This window comes from Apus apus, chromosome 17 (assembly GCF_020740795.1).
Source record: "Apus apus isolate bApuApu2 chromosome 17, bApuApu2.pri.cur, whole genome shotgun sequence".
Taxonomy (NCBI): domain Eukaryota; kingdom Metazoa; phylum Chordata; class Aves; order Apodiformes; family Apodidae; genus Apus; species Apus apus.
The window spans coordinates 5,591,818-5,610,297 of record NC_067298.1 but is presented as its reverse complement, the minus strand read 5'-3'; the positions used below and the strand labels follow the sequence as shown (position 1 = coordinate 5,610,297).

General features: G+C 46.6%; 2 protein-coding genes across 6 annotated transcripts in view; one reads left to right on the top strand and one right to left on the bottom strand.

Annotated features, from left to right (window-relative positions):
• RECQL5 (RecQ like helicase 5) overlaps positions 1-4,360 on the bottom strand; it is a 38,624-nt gene extending 34,264 nt beyond the window's left edge. For 2 of the 4 annotated variants that reach the window (XM_051634820.1, XM_051634821.1), the window contains exons 1-3: positions 3,838-4,050; positions 2,479-2,600; positions 129-647 (exon numbers count right to left, since the gene is read on the bottom strand). In XM_051634820.1, coding sequence (XP_051490780.1) covers positions 129-647; positions 2,479-2,600; positions 3,838-3,958 — 762 coding nt within the window. In that variant the 5' untranslated portion in view covers positions 3,959-4,050. Of the gene's footprint in view, positions 1-128; positions 648-2,478; positions 2,601-3,837; positions 4,051-4,329 lie in introns of those variants that run through there. The other 2 variants (XM_051634818.1, XM_051634819.1) reach the window with 2 other exon arrangements.
• A 248-nt stretch (positions 4,361-4,608) lies between these two features.
• The window catches only part of SAP30BP (SAP30 binding protein), a 29,014-nt gene continuing 15,142 nt past the window's right edge, over positions 4,609-18,480 (top strand). Inside the window, exons 1-3 of one of the 2 annotated variants that reach the window (XM_051635060.1) lie at positions 4,609-4,733; positions 4,885-4,994; positions 8,002-8,049. In XM_051635060.1, coding sequence (XP_051491020.1) covers positions 4,619-4,733; positions 4,885-4,994; positions 8,002-8,049 — 273 coding nt within the window. In that variant the 5' untranslated portion in view covers positions 4,609-4,618. The remainder of the gene's footprint in view (positions 4,734-4,884; positions 4,995-8,001; positions 8,050-18,480) is intronic. The other variant, XM_051635061.1, reaches the window with a different exon arrangement.

The following is an 18,480-nucleotide window of genomic DNA, read 5'->3' as shown; positions in this document are numbered from 1 at the left end:
CACTTGCCTTCCAGGGACCTCCTCCTTCCCTCACAGACCTGAGAGGGCCATACCAAGCACTGGAAGGTCAGTGACCATTAAGGTAGCTTCTGTTCAGCTGATTCTCCTTCCCCAAAGGTAAAACCTACCCCGCTGGTGTCCTTGACTTGAAGCGCCTTCAGACAGAAGTCCTTCAAGTTGGCATACGGGTCAGTCAGGAGCTCCTTGAACTGCACATCATAGAACAAGTTCGATCTGAAGCACGGAGTCTTAAATGTGGAGAGGGGCTGCTTTAGCTTCAGTGCTGCCACAATGTCCTCCTGGACCTGCTTGGTGGCAGTGGCAGTCAGGGCAACACAGGGCGTGCCGGGGACGCGGGCGCGCAGGCTGCCCAGCCGCAGGTAGTCGGGGCGGAAATCGTGTCCCCACTGGGAGACACAATGAGCCTCATCGATGACCAGGTAGGACAGGAGGTTTCGGGACACCAGGGAGTTGAGCGTGGGTTGGAAGGAAGAGGCAGCTGCCATCTCTGGGGTGATGTACAGGAGTTTTACTTTAGGCTTCTCACTTGCTAAGTCAGCCAGGATGGTCTTCTTTTCCTGGGCAGAAAGCTTGGAGTTCAGAGAGCAGGCTTTGATCTTCAGAGCCAGCAAGTGATCCACTTGATCCTAGAGTAAAGACAAGATTAAAACTAAATGAAAAGCAAATGGAAATAAAGAAAGTCACCATCACCTAGAAAGACTACTAGGCAAAGCCAGGTGATGCCCCAACTTCCACCTCCAGGGCTGAGTCTCAGGACAACATACACCTACAGGCCAGGTATTTGGAACTTCAACTCTAGATGTCTTTCTCTTCAACTGTGAAAATATCTATCCAGCTCTTACATCCAACAGCATTTTTGTGCATCCATTCAATTTAAGACCATCCCATTTAAGACAGCCCTTTTGCTGCTGGGGAACAATCTGTGCAAAATAACCCACCATAGCCACAGTGATCTGAAACCAGCCACCAACACCTCTGAGGAATTAAGACTATCAAGTCATCACAGATGGAAGATGAACACCACCACCCTGCAATCACAGAGTGCACTTCATTCCAAAATAACTAAGGGATGTTATAAACACAGCTGACACAGGATGAAATACAAGGATCATGCAAATCACCAGTGAACAGAACCAACTCTGGATGAAAATCATGCCATGAAAACCATGAAGAAAACATGGCATCATATCCAGATCCATCCAGATGAACCCTGGGCATACAAATCCAACCCCTAGCCCTGCACTGAGCTACTCACTTGCATTGACTAGCACATCCCATTTCAGAAGGTATGAATAGTCCTGAAAAACTGGTGCCTCCTAACTTCTCTCAAAACCTGGTTTCAGTGATTGATTTAATATCCACTGCTCTCTGTTCACAAAGTCAGCTCCCAGCCTTCCCTGTAATAAACTACACAGACTAAGCTCTTGAAGTTCAGCTACACTGAAATATATCATGGTCATTTCAGGCACGGCCACCCCATCTGAGGCCCTGATGAGATGTCTGAAGGTTCACACCTTCACAACAGCTCTGTTCCCTAAGGCTCAGTGAGCCACCCTCAACCTGCTTGTCACACTGACACATTCTGCTTCACTTGGAAATCTTATCAATGGTCATCTTTTTAACCTCCATTAAAGTATTGTCTGTCAGAACTCCTCACACTTGGAACAAATCCACTGTTTATAACACCTTCCTGAGATTTATCACCAAGCTTGCTCTTCATTCTTAATGCATGTTACACTGAGACTGTCAAGGAGATAAAAAAATTCCACAAAACCCAAACCAGCAGCCTACAACACCAGATGTCATGCAGTGCTAAACAGATGCTTTACAGAAGTCTAAGCAAGGCTACAGCTGCCCTCCCAGGGAAGTGCTTCTCCCAACAGGTGATGAAACAGTGAAAAAGGCAAATACAGAAAAAAAAAAGAAGTCTCACAGAGACTCAAGGAGCAGCTCAGCTAAACCAGCTTCTCCCCATAACAGAAAGACTGACTGCAACAGAAAGACATTTTGATGCAGATCAAATTAGGCCTTTAAAGGCAACTTCATCACTCCTGAAGTTGTTTCTTTACAGGTAAAATGGCTGTTTTCTTCTGGGGAAAGATCCAGTTTGGTCTACTTGAGGTGCTCTGCTTTGCTGCTTCTGTTCAGCATACTGGAGGTAAAGGACAACTAGGGAAAATGGAGCAAGGCTCAGTTATAAAACCTCCAGGTTATTAAAGAAGAAAAACCTCCTTTTAGAGAACTGCCTAGTATCATACTAGAGTTACTCTGCTCTGCAGCCAAGTTGCAGTCTCTTCACCTACCACCAAGGTAAGGAAAACACAACAGACATCAAGGGAATGCAGGGGCAGGCCAAGAGCAAAGACTCGTGGGCAGAAAGACAAGAGGCAGCTGCTCCTCCAGCCTCTCCCAACCCCCTCACTGGCTGCTTTTCCACATCTAACAGGAAACAGTTACCTGAATCAGGGCAATCAGAGGTGAAATGACAATGGTGATGCCCACTGCCAGCACTGCAGGAAGCTGGTAGCACAAGGACTTCCCTGCCCCTGTGGGCATGCACACAAAGACATCCTTCTCGCCTGCAAAGACAACAGAAGAAAGCTCAAGGCTACTGAGAGGTGGTCAGTGGCCAGGGCTCTGGCTGGAAGGGCAGGCAGAAAGGCTGGTAGTCTGTGAGACACAAAGTGTGTGTTTGGGTGGCATACCAACAAATGTCACCTCATGTCAGGTTCTAAGAGCATAGCAATACTTTGTGTGCCTGCAGTGGTTTCCTTCAAAGAAGCTCTGATTGCTTTGTAAACATTTAGAAACAGCCTTACAAAAGTACCAGAAGATACACAGAAACCAAAATAAAGAGAAGTCAAACAAGTTATTCATGCTAATTCTCTTCCAGGTGAGCAGCTTTCACTTGTCTTACAGAATTCCAGTCACAAAATCCCCAGCCCCATGACAGATCTTTACCACATCCTCTTCATTATCCCAGAAGTGCAAGTTATAAGAAACAAGGGCTGGAAATCTCAACCACAGACAGAAACTGTCACTACTGAGCAGTGACCACATCAGTCAGGGAGATGCCACTGCACAGTGTTAACAGGCAGACACCCTGCTGATAGAACACAGCTCCTGGCTGCTCTGCTGGCAACAGCCCATCTGCAGAGCTGCTGGAGAGAGAGGAAAGCTGTGACTGCATCCTGAGTGCTGGGTTTGACCCTGTTCTGATTCCCACTGTGAGATCTGCCAGGGGAGCTGGGTGGGCAGCCACACACGTGAGCTGCCTGTCCTGCCAACAGTGGGATGCTGGTGGGCACGTGGACACCAGGAGAATCATATTTCTAATAATGGCCACATGATTCAGAGGACAGATCTAAACTATGCCAGGAAATCACATCTTCTGCTGGCATCATCTCTGACACTGCCTACCACAAGATGTTTACCCTGAAAACGTATACATGGAAACAGTTTTGACCTCATCTGACCATAAACACGGTGGCAGGTGCCCCCAGTGGAGACACCAGCAAGACTGCACGTTCAAGTTTCCTGTTTTCTGGTTGATGCCATGATGGGGTGACAAAATAAACGTGAAGGGGAACAGGCAGGGCAGAGCTGTGCTCAGAGCTGCTGTGCAGCTCCTGCTCCTTGGCTGCTGGAATGACCTCAGCCCAGAGGAGGCTCAGGAGGGCTTGGAGAGCCAGGTGATCCCGCACAGTCCAGGTGACGTCTCCTCAAAACAGGCGTGCCAGCAGCTCCTGCGGCGCCCCCTTCACAGGCAGGCAGAAAACCAGGCGTGTCTCACACCTGCCCACCGCTGGGCCTCACCTCTCACCACAGTCATGGTCGCACTCTCCTGCAGGGAAGTCTTGAAGGACTCGAAGCCAAAAACCTTCCGCAGCGTTTTCCGGACCCTGCCCTGCAGGCCGGGGGGCGCCGCGCTGCTCATCTTGGAGAGGCTGGAACAGGGACAGGAACTCAGCCCAGCACGGCCCAGCCCAGCGCCACCGGCATCAGCGCCCCACGGCTGCCCGGCCAAGCTCCCCCCTTTTTTTTCTCCCCACCCCCCGCCCCGGGATGCTGTCCAGGTGCCTCCATGGAGCCCAGACCGGGCAGAAATGGGGGCCGAGGCGGGACCGCAGGGGCGGGGGGTCCCCTCGCTGCCCCCCCGAGCCCCCCCAGGGATGGCGGGGGAAGCGGGGGCGGGAACCCGGGGCCTGATCCCACCCCCAGCCCCAGGAGCTGCCGCCTCCCGCCCAGGCCCGCCCGTGCCCTCCCGCTCCCGCTCCCGGTCCCGGTCCCCTCCCCTCCCTCTCGCACCCGCTCCGGACGGGACCGGCGCTGTGGCGGCGCCACGTGATGACGTCAGAGGAGCTCTTAAAGGGCCAGTCGCCCCGCAACACCCGGGCCGTGAGTCTCTTAACCCTCCGCTCCCTCCCTCCTCCCGCCGGGGGGCTCTCCTCCCGCCGGGGGGCTCTCCTCCCGCCCCGCACGGCCGCCGGCGCCTCCCGGTGACGCCGCTGGGGGCTGGGAAGGGCCGCGCAGTGTTGGCGGCTGCGCCGTTCTCGTCATCCGGGCGCGCCGGAAGCCGGGCGCGGCGGGGCGGAAGATGGCGGCGGCGAAGCGGAGCGTCCTGTCCTCGCTGGCGGTTTACGCGGAGGATTCGGACCCGGAGTCGGACAGCGAGGCCGGGACGGCGGAAAGTGATGGGGGAGCGGCTACGGGTGAGGGCCGGGAGGGAGCCGGGGGAGGCCGCGGGCCGGGAAAGGCGCCCCAGCGCGGCCGGCCTGGCCGCCGCCCTCCTCTGGGTGAGGGGCGCCCTGCGCCTTGTCGCCTCCTTTTCCCCCATGCTTTTCTTTCCCCCTTTCTCATTAGGAGAGAAGGGAGGTCTGGTCTCTGTTGGGTACGGAGATGACGACTTCACACGCCTGGATGGGGACGAGGACGGGTATGAAGAGGAGGACGACGAGAACAGCAGGCAGTCAGTGAGTGTCTCAGCTCTGAGCTTTCCCTTTCACATGTTGCCTTTCACTGTCTCTCCAAAAATAGCCCCTGAGTTCCAAGCTCTGATGGAACAGGGAGTATCTGGCTCCTGGTGTGGGTTTCAGCACTTCCCAAATACTTCTGTTCACTTTGTTGTCAAGTAGAAAGCATTTGCCTTGAAGCCCATCAGCAGCTTGGGGCAGCTTGTGTTGCTTGTAACTGTCTTGATGCTGTTTGAGTTTTTTGTGGGGAAAAAGGCTGGTCCAAGTCAACAGCCACACTGACTGAAATTTATTCTACAAGTGTAGGTGACAATCCTCAGAACCTTGTAAGAGGCATGGCCAGCTGGAGGAGTAAAATAAAAGTTCTGTGATGTCTTAAGTTGTTATATTGTGTATAGCACAACCTGCTCCCTGACCAGGTTACCTTGGTGTGACAGTGTCCTGTCCATGTGAGGGGCTTTTGTTTGTCACAGGTGCCTGGCACGTGTGTAATGTCACCTCAGTGCTGAGACGGTCACACAGAGTGTGCAGCTGTGAGTGCAGCCACAACACACAAAAGGATATATGGTTCATATAGTTCTGTCATGGGCCTGTACAAGCAAAACAATAAGTTGTGGTGCAGGGGGGAGGTCCTTGTCTCCTTTCTTTCTCACCAGCCTTTTGCTCACCACCACGTTAACAATGTGTTACCTTGTCCTTGTTCTTTTTACCCTGTAGTCAAAAGAGCAGGTCTGTGTTACTCTTTCCTCACTGAGATCTGCTCTGTGTGCAGTGGATCAGTCTCCTGAGAGACACTCACTGTTCCTGCCACCTGTTTTCCCACGTAGCAGACAAGAAATCTGTCAGTCTCTTGTTCTTGCTTGTGGTTTTGTCCTGTTGCCAACTGGAGGGGGTGCAAGGAAGAGTCCTCAGGGTCTGCCCCAGCCTCTGGCTTAGCAGAGTCCTGAAGCTTCTTAGTGGCTTTAGTCATTCTTTTCTTTTCATCAAAAGCTTTTAGATCCTCCTTCAATGAGACCTCTTGAGTTTAGAGAAAGCAGTAGGTGTGATCAGGTGCTTGTCAAGATCAGCTGTGTTCAGCTGGCATGGGCAAGTGGGCAGGGGAGTCGAGTAGCCTTTGTTGTACACCCAGTTGTCAGTGCAGGTCACAGCTGTCCCTCATTAGGCAGGCACCAGTTGCTGTCCAGGGAACAGCAGCTGATCTGCTGCCCACCAGTAGATCCTGCAGAGATCTGTGGATCCTTCACAGAGGGGTGCAGGTCACACAGGGGCCTTGGCTCCAGCCTTGCTGCACGAGAGCAGGGCTTGGGTTTTTGCAGCAAGTGTTCTTTGGTCAGAATTGAGAGCTTCTTTGATACTGCTCGTTCATATTTATTGTGAGGTGTTTTTAGAAAGCAGGGAGAGTTGGACTCTGGTTGTCCTAGGTTCAAAGCTGAAGACTTGCTTGTATAATCAGCCTTAACAGTGACTGAAAAGCCTCTCGTTTTCATTTTGTTTTTGCCAAAGACAGTTCTCAGTAATGCTCCTTTGTTGTTTCAGTGATGTCCCCTGCTAGGTTAGGAGGTTTTGAAAACTGTTGCAGTTACCTGCCTAGAACATGAATGATTCAACCCATCATTGCTTTGTTGAAAATGACTTTTATCTTTATAATATAGGTGGGACTGTGGAGGGGAGAGGAATCTCATTTAGGATAAACACCAGGTTACTTGGTACTGGGGTTCTTTTCTAGCCACAAACTTACTATTGTTAAACTGTGACAGTTAAGACTGAATTATTTGCACATGTGCATCTTTCAGGGAGGTGAGCTGGAAAGTAGCTGAAGTGAAGGAGTTTGATGTCTCCCTTCTTTGGAACAGGCATGCTAATTCAGGGAATTAAAACTTACTGACATCAGTGTGTGGTCAGTCTCTGGCTTGCCTTGCCAGAACTTGCTCATGTGCTAATACTCTGAGTTGGGCATTTCATTCTGAGCTTTTCCTTTCCAGTGATCATCTCACTTCTTTGCTTTTCTTTTTGAAGCTGAAACTCTTTTCAGTTCTGGTTTTGATGCAAAAGTTGAAATCTGTTGCAAAGTTTGGAGGAAAAACCATTTTGCTGAGTTGTGTGAGCATGAAAAACACTTTCTGCTCCTCAAACTTATTTTGAACCCAGAGTATGTACTTCAGCCTAGGAACACAGGTAGCTCTGGGATCCCAGGGCAGTAGCTGGCAGTGGAGCAGTGGGGTCACCTACTGACTGAGACCAAAGCTGGAGCTTCCCTCTCACACAGTGCACAATTTTACACAAGGCTGAGTTCAGTGTTTTAAACTCTCACAGGGCAGAAATTTGCCCACTTTCTTGGTTTTCTGGGTAGAAATAAAAGCTGAATGGAGTCTGTTACCTGACACAGTGACATTTGTGGTTCCCTTCTCTGCAGTTCAGCCCATCCACAAACAAGGCTGCTCCAGCCCTGCCCAGACAGGGAAGATGTGTCTGCTGGTGTCACCAGATCTATGGAACTTGGTGCTAGGCCAGACCTTCACCAAGCCTGCATGTTTGGTTGAATGGCAGACCAGCTGTGTGTCCTCTGTCTGTTGCTGGTGTGTGCTTGGGGCTATAATAGGTCTTGCAAATGCTGCTTTTTCTATGAGTCCTCCTGAACAGGAGCCAATTTAAGAAGCTCCTCTGCCAACTGGAAGAGACAGAATTATCAAGTGACAAATGCTTTTTTCCCGATTCTGTTGCTTCTTACTGTCTAGTTCTGAGCATTTATGAGCTGCATGAGATTTGTGGGGGACATCTGCTGTGAGTGATGCTTTTGCCTATAAAAAAACCAACCCCAAAACCCAAACTAACGCTTCTTTCCCTGTCTGTAGGACTTGATTTTTGGTCATGAGTGGGTGGGGCAAAATTACCTTCCATGGAAAGGGTCTTGGACTGCTGGGCTGCTGGATGCCAGCCCTTTGCTGTAAGTGCAGTGACTTGCCAAGCCTGCCCTTTAAGCTTAATCCTGTGAATTCTTGTCTTGTAGGAAGATGACGATTCAGAGACTGAAAAACCTGAGGCTGGTGACCTAAAGGTATTTGAAAGTCTGGTGGTGTGGTGGGGGGGGGAAGTTCAGTACCAGAGGAATGAGTCTAAACAGCATGGCTTGATGTTCATTGCTGATCTGCTGTAGCCAGTTTCATACTTCCCTTTTTGTAGCTGTCATGTGGCTTTTTGACTTTAGTTGTGGCTTCTGCCAAAGGCAGTTAAGCAGTGGGGCTGTGGGCTGAGCCACAAGGAAGATTTGCATTCATGACCTTAAGAGTCCTCTTGTGCATTAGATCTGAGGTAGGTTTTCTGACAGCATCTCACCTGTTTTGCAGTGAGCTGAGAGATGCAGCATTCAGAGTTCTCCTGTGGCCAGTGTTAGTCAGGATACTTTTTTTGTTTGGAACCTGCTAGTGAATGAATCATCTCATGCTCCCAGAGGTCACAAAACACATCAAAATCAATTCAGTTGTCCCCAGCTCTCTTTCTGTCCTTCTGAATGAAGCAGTTTTATATTTAAGATTTAAAAAGTGAAATAAGATCCCCAGGTGATAGCTGCAAACTGAAGTTCTTCAGAGCATTTGAATTAGCCTGGGACAAGATGAAGGCAAGTGAATGTGTTTAGCTATTCTGCTTAAATTAGTTTTATTGCAGCAGCTTCTTCCAGTATCCACAATATTTTGATGGGTTTGTAGTGATACATGGTTGAAAATCTTGGCAGCTCTACATAGGTGTGTGAAGAGTTGTTGATGCCTTTGGCCTACAGGGAGGAGGCACTTAATGGAATGTATTGTCTCCTTTTCTTGTTGCAAGAAAAATAAACTCCTTTTTTGGGAAAAAATTGGTGTTCATCACCCCAAACCTTGTAGTGTAGGGCCTTGTGGCAATGGAATGCATTTCTGTCTCCTCTCAAGAGGCTCCAGGACTTCAGGGAAAAGATCTGGCAAAGAGAGAGAGAGAATGAAATCAGACAAGAGTAGCTCTTGTCTGAGTAATGATGCATTGCAGAAATCTTCCCACTGAATTGTGTGGCTGCTGCTTGAATGTGTTGCTGATGTTTCCTGTTTCCTGTTGCCTTGTTTCAAGAGTCTCTTGATCTCAGGGGGCCCTACCTGCTACTGTCCAGGTGCACTTTGCCCTTCTGAGGAGCTACATGTGCCATGGAGCAAGGGTTTCACCTTCAGTGGGGAAGCAAAGAAACACAGAGTGTATTAAAAGCATTTGGTATCTTGGGTACACTCTGCAGTAGAAACTCTGCAAGAACTGAAAATGTAAATTAAACTTGGAAAGAAAAAATTAAAGGTAATTCCTGCCATCCTAGCATGGCATAAAGGGTGAGGAGTTGAGAAGAGTAGCAGAGGAGCAAATCTGAACTTCAGCAGCTTCAGGCTTCCGTGTCATCTTTAATAGATGTCTTCAGACATAAAAGAATAAGGGAGCAGCCTCCTCTGGCCTTTTGGGTTGGTTGTTGTTTTGTTTTTTTTTTTAATTCTGAAGCTGGGGAGAGGTCCAGCACAGCTCTGCTGCTCAGCAGCTGCAGGGGGCAGGCAGGTTCTGCAGGGCGTTCAGTGGGTGGGGCCGCACTAGCCCTGCTGTTAAGAAATTCACTCGGGATGGGGGGAGATGGAACAGGATTGTAAAAGTAGTTTTCCCTGGAGCACTTGCAACTGTTTCCTAACCCCCTTTTCCACCAAGTGGCAGTGTCCTCCTCCTTCTTCATTGCTTTGAGCTGGCATAGCAACTAGAGAGTAAGAATCATAGAACCATTCAGGTTGGAAAAGCCCCTTGGGATCCCTGAGTCCAACCATCATCCCTACTCTACAAAGTTCTCCCCTAAACCAGATCCACCAACACCACGTCCAAACGGCCCTTAAACAACAAGAGCTGTAGTTACTGTAAATCCAAAGTGTGACAAGAAGTGAGGCACTTGATTATTACTTGCTAACACTTTTGGATAACTTTTTGTTTTGTCCCAGCTGAGTGCTGTAGCTACTCTTATCAGTTTCACTCTAAGGCAACACAAACCCGGAAACACCTTTAAATATGTGTCACAGGCTCTTTATATATGGCATGGGCTTTTCCAGGGTCTGAATCTAACTATGCAGAAACTACTAAATCCTTTAAAATGCATGAGTGAGGTCAAACCATTCCAATTCATCAGGTAATCAGAGTCTTTTTAAGCCCTGAACAATATACCTTGTGGGAATGGGTGTGAAATGTGGTGTTCTGCAGGCATTGGTTTGGAATGCTGAGGGTTAACAGGCTGTGCAGGGAGTGCAAGTGGCTTGGGCTCCTGCCAGCAGCTGGCTGTGCTACAGCCCTGCTGCAGCTACCAGATAGAAACCTCCAGAGCCCCCTCAATGGACCAGCCCTGCAGGAGGAAGGAAAATGAAGCTGAAATGAAATATTGCCCTTGTGCTCCAGGTCTCACCTGAGGGGTCCTGTGCTTCATATTGTAGGGCTGGATGAACAACAGGTTGCAAGCAGTGCTCAAGGCCAGAGCCCAGCCCTGCAGCTTGGCTCCCTGGGGTTTTCATAGGGGAAATCATTAACTCTTGAGCCTTGATTGTGCTATCAGGACCAGTCAGAGCAGTAAAGATGATAAATACTGCCACTCCCTCCCAAGTGCATGCCTGGCACATGGTAACAGTTTTTCCAAGCAGGTGGCTGCTTTGATGTTTTCCTGGTTAAGGGTCCCCTCTGTATCCATGTGGTATTGGATGGAGAGGCAGCCAACTGGGAACTAGCAGAAGGGTGTCAAAATTTCAGAGGGATACTAAGCATGTCTAGGAACCACCTCTTGATAATCATCAACTCGTTCTTATATTTAGCTTCTATTGATCCAGTAAACCTATAGAGTAATTTTACTGTGTTAAGATGTGTAGGTGTGTACTAATACTTAGAGGCTTTTGATTGCAATGTTTTTTTTTATCTTGCCTGCCAATTAACCTGTTTGTTTAAATACTAAAATGATATTGACTTGGAAGTAAGAGCAGTCAGTGATAAGAACCATTAACTGGGTGTGTGTGCAGTAATGTCATCCCTGTAATTAACTCTTATTTTGATAAGGCATATTAATTTCAAGATACATTCAACATGCCAGATTCCCAAAAGATGCCTGAGCCTACTTTCACCTCAAGTGGAACTGGTTTGCTCCAAAGAAAGGGAAAAGGTGTGTTTGGGAAAGCTGTATCATTAAAGCACTGCTGGTTCACTTAGGTATTCCCCAGCAAGCTGTATAAAAGGAGCTGGCATTAGTAAGCTTCAGAAAAGCATGTTAATCTTTTACTTTGGTGGTGGCAAATTATGAAGGTTGCTTAGGAAATTTCAGCCCTTGATATTTTCAGCTGTTGAGAGGTAGTCTTAAAAATTCCATTTAGAATGTGGTAAAGGTCACATCACTGAAGAACACTTCATTAAAACTGCTGTTCTGCCCCAAATCAGTGCACTCTGCCATGGCTGAAGTGGCTGGGTGTTAGTCTTCTTGCAGAGTGGCTGGATCTGGTAGGATATAACTGGTTTGTAAGTGTATTTTAGAGGAAAGTGTGGATGTCTCATTAGAAACAAAAAGTTTAATCACATTCTTTATTCTTCTGCCCCCTGCTTGTTGCTATCTGCTTTGGTATTGGCCTCAGAGGGGAAGAACTGGCAAAAGAGCAGCTGTATTTTTTTAAATGGCCTCGTGTACTGCCTGCCTGTCCTGGGCACCCCTTTCAAAACACTTTTAGAGGTTGAACTGTGCAGTTTCCAGGGCTGGGTTAAGGTTGGATCCCCAGTGGTTTGTTTCCTGCCCATCCCTGTGCCTGGGAGCAGAGTCTGCAGGTACCAGGGATAAGCCCTGCAGTCTCCAATACATGCATGTCTGTATCCCAGCCTCCTTTGATTATAATGCTGTAAGATGCTGTCTGCACTTCCAACCCTGCATATTTTCCCCTCGTTCTAGGCTGGCACGGCTGTTTCCCTGTGCCCTGTTCAGGCAAGCAGAGAGTTTGGCAGTTCAGCAGTCGGCACTACACGTGGAGAGCCTTTAGGGGGAGCAGAGTTAATTCAGTTTCCGATGCTGTCCCCTGCACTGCTGCGGGGAGTGCTTGGATATCAAAACAGCTGATACCTGGTTCCCGTTTTTTTAATTAGGTGGTTGACCTTACTTATTGCCAGGGAATATCAGTGGTCGTTGGACAGATTTGCATGGAAGAAACAAAATCGCATTTGTCATCTTTGATTATTTTGCCCCTTGCCCCACATACTTCTCTTTCTCCAGCTCTGTCTGCCTGAGAGGGAGATGCATCACAGCAGTGTTGGTTTCTGAAGCTGGCTTACCTGCTTTAGAGCTGCTGGCTTCAGTCCAGCTCTTGAGCTGTTTGGAAGATGAAACATGTCCATAGACATGCTTGTTCCTTCCTCCCCGCCAGGCATACATGCTGGTGCAGACTCTTCACTCCCTGCAGTACTAAATACCACAGATTATTGTCACAGGTGTGGCTTGCCTTTCTCCAAAGGAAAGCCAGGCTTATTTTGTTTGTCTTTAAACTTGAAGAAAAGTCCTTTCTGGAGCTGCTTCCCCTTGCATATTTCACCTGATAAAGGTCTGAGTTGTTCAAGTCCAGTTCTGTTGTTGCAATTATTTCTGTCTGCTGGATTGAAATAGGCTGTTCTGAATTTGCATGTTGGTGCATGTCAGAGTCTGAGCAGTCAGCACAGATGGAGGATTGCCTCAAATACCAACAAATATCTGAAAATAGCTTCTTCCAGATTCCCTGTCCTCAGTACAGAAGAACCAAAATCTCTGTGGGATCCATTCATGGAGGAGTGCTTATCCCAGTGAGGATACTTGCCTTTGTACCTTGGCTCTACAAACCATGAAGGTTTGGTCCTATGTATTGAGGAAGAAGGCTTGTGCAATAAGTTAATTTTCTCAGGTCTTCTGAGCCTTTCCTATGCTTCTGTGAGGCTTACTATTTCTCACAGCCCAGCTTGACTTTCTACTCGATTCTGCACTGCAACAATCTTTCAGAAAAAATAAAATCATCAAAGTGCCTTGACAGCTGGAGCCCTGTCATGTGCTGATATTTCACCTCTGAATTCCTGTTTGACTGTAGGAAGCAAAAGTGCCTTGAAAGCAGAATTTATGGGCTCAGCAGAGCAAGGTGCATCTCTGCAGGCCATACTGGTTGCAGGGGAAAGGGTGCACAGGGTGATCTGCAAATGTTAATGTTGGAGGGCCCATCAGAGGTGGAGAAAAAGAAAGAGGAGGCAACCACCAGAAGCAGGTAGCAGGACCAGGGTGCCCTGTAAGGCAGATATTGTTCACTCTACCTCCACTTGGAAAGCAGGAGTTCTGGCATGGAGTTGCTTGACTGGAAATTACTTCTAACAAATAATCTTTGTCAAATATTGAGCTAGCCAATGTCAGGTGAACAGAATCAAGTTTCAAAGAAGCTATTTAAATGCTTTTCTTCTATGAATGGTTCCTTTCTAAAGCATTTTCTTACTGAAATGTCTTGCCAGATTTTGGTTGGGGTTTTCTGATGTTTTTTTCAATAATACTGAAACGAAGGTGCATTTTTAGGCTTTATTTTGCTAAAAAAAGTAAAAGGCAATGTCAGGTACATGGGTTCTTGGTTTTGATAAGATGCTAAAGGAATGTCTCAGGAGTTGACTCTTTCCTGACTTATTTTTCCTTCCCTTTTGTCTGCTAAAGTGGCACCTCAAAATGGGTAGGTTTGTACAGACTGTACATAAATGTCACTGAAGGTTGGATGTATCATTTGTTTTCTTAGAGGTGACTTACTTGTGAGTTGCTGTTCTTCTCTTAATATCTAGATCATAGTCTCTCCAGTTTTTTCTTAGTTAAATTTCTTATCCTGTCCTGGGCACTCTGCCTGGAGCTGTGCATCAGAGCTGGCAAACAGGATGTGGCTGTAGGAAATGGGCTTGTTTCAAGCTTTCTCTCGGGATTCTTCTCTCTCACAATACAAGAAAAAACAGGGGGAGGTAAAATAAAAGCATGAGACTTGTGTTCCCTTGCCTTCCCTTCCCCAGATTCTGAATACATGTGACATGCACTCTGCTTGCTGCCCTCAGCCTGGTACCCCACCAACAGCAGGCAGATCTGGTGAGCAAGAAATGAAATGGTTCTTGTCGTGCACTTTTAATATTAGATGAGAAGGTTCTGGTGTTCTCTTCTCAGAGCGCATCCCATGTTTGTAGAAAAGCAAGAACATAATTGCTAGTATGTTCCTTTCAAGAGTACAAGGAAAAAAAAAAAAAAGAGGAAAGGAAAGAAAAAAGGCCAAAAAAACCCTGCACATGATCCAGGGTTTGGAGAGATCTTTCTCTTGCTTCTTGCACATGAACATTTAGTCTTCTTTCTCTGGCAAGGTCATCTTCACTATGAGTTTTAGATAACTCTTCTAACAGTTTATGGTAAGTTACAGAGTTTCTTTCCATTGAACTCAACCAAATGAGGCTGTTGATAAGTTAGGACTACAGGAGATACTCTGAATTGTAGAGAGGAGGAAATATCACTTATTGCTGGTGTTTGCTCAGATGAGAGGAAACCACTGTAACAACTATTGCAGCAGCAGGTCCACTGGTGACTAGTGGAAGGACTGCACTGAAATTCTCTGCCTTAATGTCTTCAAACTAATCCACTGGCACGACAGCAGTGGGACTGGTTGTACATTTTCTGGCTGTCAGCTTAAATTGCTGTTAAATTTCTTCATGTGCAAGCAATCAGGTGCAATAGCTGGGGGAGAGAAGCAATTCTACAACGTAAGAGCATTCTCTCTGAAAGAAAATGTTGCTGTGGAAGCTCCCTGGCCTCTTCTTTTTGATACTAACTGGAAAAAATGAAGCTGTCAGGCCCAGTTGGCTGCAAGTCTGGGAATGTCATTGAGCGGTGGCAAATCTAGCATTGACTTCTCAACTTGTTACAATGTGCATCCTATTTAGAGCAATCAACACAAGTTTCTGGGTCTCTATCTTTTCTGTTTCCCTGCTGAACCATTTCTTCTTGGAGTTGGCACCACCCCTGCACTAACACCTGCAGCTGCCTCTCTGAGAAGCTGGTGGTTGAGTTTGTTCCTTTTGGCACAGTTAATGCCAACAGTTATGTCCAAAGTGATGCTTTGTACTGGATTTATGGATCTGGTTTCAGGAAGGATTTAGTGAGCATTGTTGTAAGTCAGTCCATTCTTTCCATTAAATAAAGCTGTTCTGGGCAAGCCTTTCCAAACTGGAATTCAACAGTCTTGGATTCATATTGTTTTTGCTTCCTTCCTTTAATCTCTGTTCCACGCTGTGAGGATTGTGTTTGGTTGTTTTTATTTTCCATGGAACCTGAGCAGAGACTGGTTTTATGTAACTGAATGCAAACACTCTAGGAGTGAAAAAATGGTCTGTATTTCACCTCAGCAAGGTGAAATCTTAAGCCAAAATGCAGCTTTTTTCCTTATACATGTAAACCTACCCCCCTTCACCTTCCTCCTCTTCTTTAGCCAATTATGATACATGAAAATTGAACCATCAAAAGGGGTTCATATCAGTCAGGCTCCTGCAGGCACCCTTGTCTGGCCCAGGGCTCGAGGAAAGCATTTGTCTTGGGGAAGTAGAAAAATGGAAAACCTTTTCCTGAACACACACAGGAATAGTAATAGAATAATGGTTTTCTGCTGCTGCTGAGCTGATGTGCAGAATTGCCCTTAGAAGCACAGAAATGGTGACTTAGGGTAGTGGTCAAGTTAGACGTTAAAAAGTGGGGGTTTCTCTTGGGTTTTTTTTGTTTTGTTTTTAACATTTTGTAGCAGTTTGCAGTCTTGAGAGGCTCCTTGTTAGTCTCTGGATCAGGAGAAAGAAGTCTGCCTACTGCTTGTCTTATTTTCTTCCAGGCCTCTTCCAGCTTGGCTCTCCACCACCCTGGCATCCCTTGACTCCTTTCAGTGGGTCTGTTGGAGCAAGGCCCTCTGGCTTTAGGCCCTCACACCACTGATCTTGAGAGATCCAGGCTGCAGAGCAAATAGCAGCCAGAACAACAACTTGTTGAGTGCACGAGAGAAAGAAAGTGCAGTATTGCTTTTTTTAAAAACTCAATCTAGCCATTCTTTGAAGCCACCATGTAATACTAGATGGGATAAAATTACTGGAGAAGAACATGAGACACTTATTTTTATTTTCTTTTTCCTTTTTTGTTTTGTATTTCCATGATGGTAGGAGGGAATTTTCAGCATAACTCATGTGTCCAGGCTGGCTTTGCTCAACTAGTGAGAGACTGACTGCAAAAGTAACTTCAGAGGTGTTCCTGCACAGCCTTTTAGAGGTCAGGCTTGTGAATCCTGTGCAGTGGTGGAAGGTGCCACTAGTGAAGTCTTGTTATTTTTCAGTGGTCAGGGTCCAAACAGAAAAGAACCCACTAAATGATGCTTGTAGCTCTGGGATATCTGAAGGCTCTTTGAGCTTTCATATATTTACTCTTGACACAGAAATTTGACATAAGATCCCCTCTGCTTGGAATCACTCATCTGCTTGGTTTTGTGCTTTTCATGCTTTTCATGTGCTTTTCAGTGGTGGGTATTGATGTTGTAGTAATCTACAAAAAGACCACCTTGCCCTGTGTGGATTTAGGTAAATTTTCTACTTCAAATTCAGTTATCTTCCACATTTTCCATTGATAAATATGTTTGGATTCCTTTAGAAATCTCATCTGTCTGTAAATATTTCTTCCCTTTCACCATGAAGATAGCAACCCTGCAGCACCTATTGCACCTCATTACTTAGTAATTCTCTGTCTCATTCAATTTTATATTAGGTTAGATCTACAGAAAATATGGTGGGGTTTTGTGGTGGTTCTGGTTTGGTTTTTTGGGGGTTTTTTTGCTTTTTTTTTAATTAAAGGCTGTCTTTTCTAATCAGTTGATTGTATTCAAAGTGTGTCCCAGACTTAAATTAGCCTAAGGAAGTGTAGGACAGTTCTTGTTGGGTGATTACTCCACTGGATGTTTTCAGACTGTCCTTAAGTTCTGGATCTTCAGTAGAGACTCAGAGGTTTGAGCAAGACTTCTTCAATCTTGCATCTGCCAAACTCTGTGCCTTTGGTCAGGTTGTTGATACTTGCCTTGCCATAGTTTTAGACAGTAAACTGAGCAAATATGAACAAGCAGTGTAGGAGGAGTCGGTCATCCCTTTGTTTTCTGAAGGCATTTAAGAGGCTTGAAAGTAGTCTGACTTAATGAAAAGCTGTGTTGATGTCTTCAGCTTGCTAATGATGGAGCAGTGGGTGTAGGTACACAGTAATCATCAGTAAGCACAATTCATATCCTCTGGGCAGTGAGGTGTGGCTGTAATAAATTAGTGAAATTGTTTTCTTGTGCTTGGTGCAGCTCTGGGTTTTCTGATGTCTTGGCTGTGGCCTGAGGATGTGGAGACTAGACTTGCTGGAGCTTCTGTGGTGAAAGGGGTGTGGGCCATCAGGCCAGGAATACATGGTGGCAACCTGAGAGGACTGGCTGTATTTATCCTCCTTCAAATCAGGCAGATTTGTGCTGTACTTCAGGATTAAAGGATATGAATTCAAGAACAAACTCACTTCTGGTGAAGCAAACCTACTGATGATTCTAGAAACAAACTATTAAACACATCTGATATTGCAGAGATATTTGTGTCATATACACAAAGGAGAGAGGTTTTGGACATCAAGTTATTGCACAGAATATTAGTTCATGTTGCCTGAGAACTGTGTGCTTATGCTTGGTTCTGGTTCCACATAGCTACAGGAGACTTGAAAATGGGCTTCTGAAAACCTCAGAAATGCAGCAAATACCCTTGCAAGCCTGTTAACTGGCCAAACAACAGGGCAGCCTTCTGGAGGGCATTTAGCACGTCTAAAGCACCTAATTTGACTGTGCCACTGCTTGGTTATAGTAGTCATTTGGGGGATTTTTTTCTCTTGCCTTTATGTTCTTGGATGGTAAGAGGACAAATGGGCAGAAGATGGGAGGGATAATGGAATAATAAATGCAATGCTGGGTAAGAGGAAGGATCAAGAGGTGTTTGGAGACATAGCCCATCTCTTCTTCTTGGCCCACTTAAAACAAAACTTTCAAAAGATAAGGCTGCAGGATGTAATTCAGTCAAGGTTGGAACAAAAGCAGTTCCCTCCTTTTACCTCAATAAACATTCGCCTGTTATCTCAAACCAAAGCAAGTAATACTTTTATTACATACCTAACATGTTCTCTCCCTAATGGGAACACAGCAACCTTCTGATCACATGTTTGCTGCCCAGTGAGTCACTCAGTGCTGCCTGGACAGATGTTTCTGTAGCTCTTTGAACCTCTCCAGCCTGCATACAACATGTGCACACTGATCTGAATGTGTCCTCACAACCTGTTAGTTACTGCAGCATTGCCCACACTGCTGTGGTGGCCAAGCTGGTGCTCACCACCTTCACACTGTGTCCATCTGGTTGAGGCTCACCACCT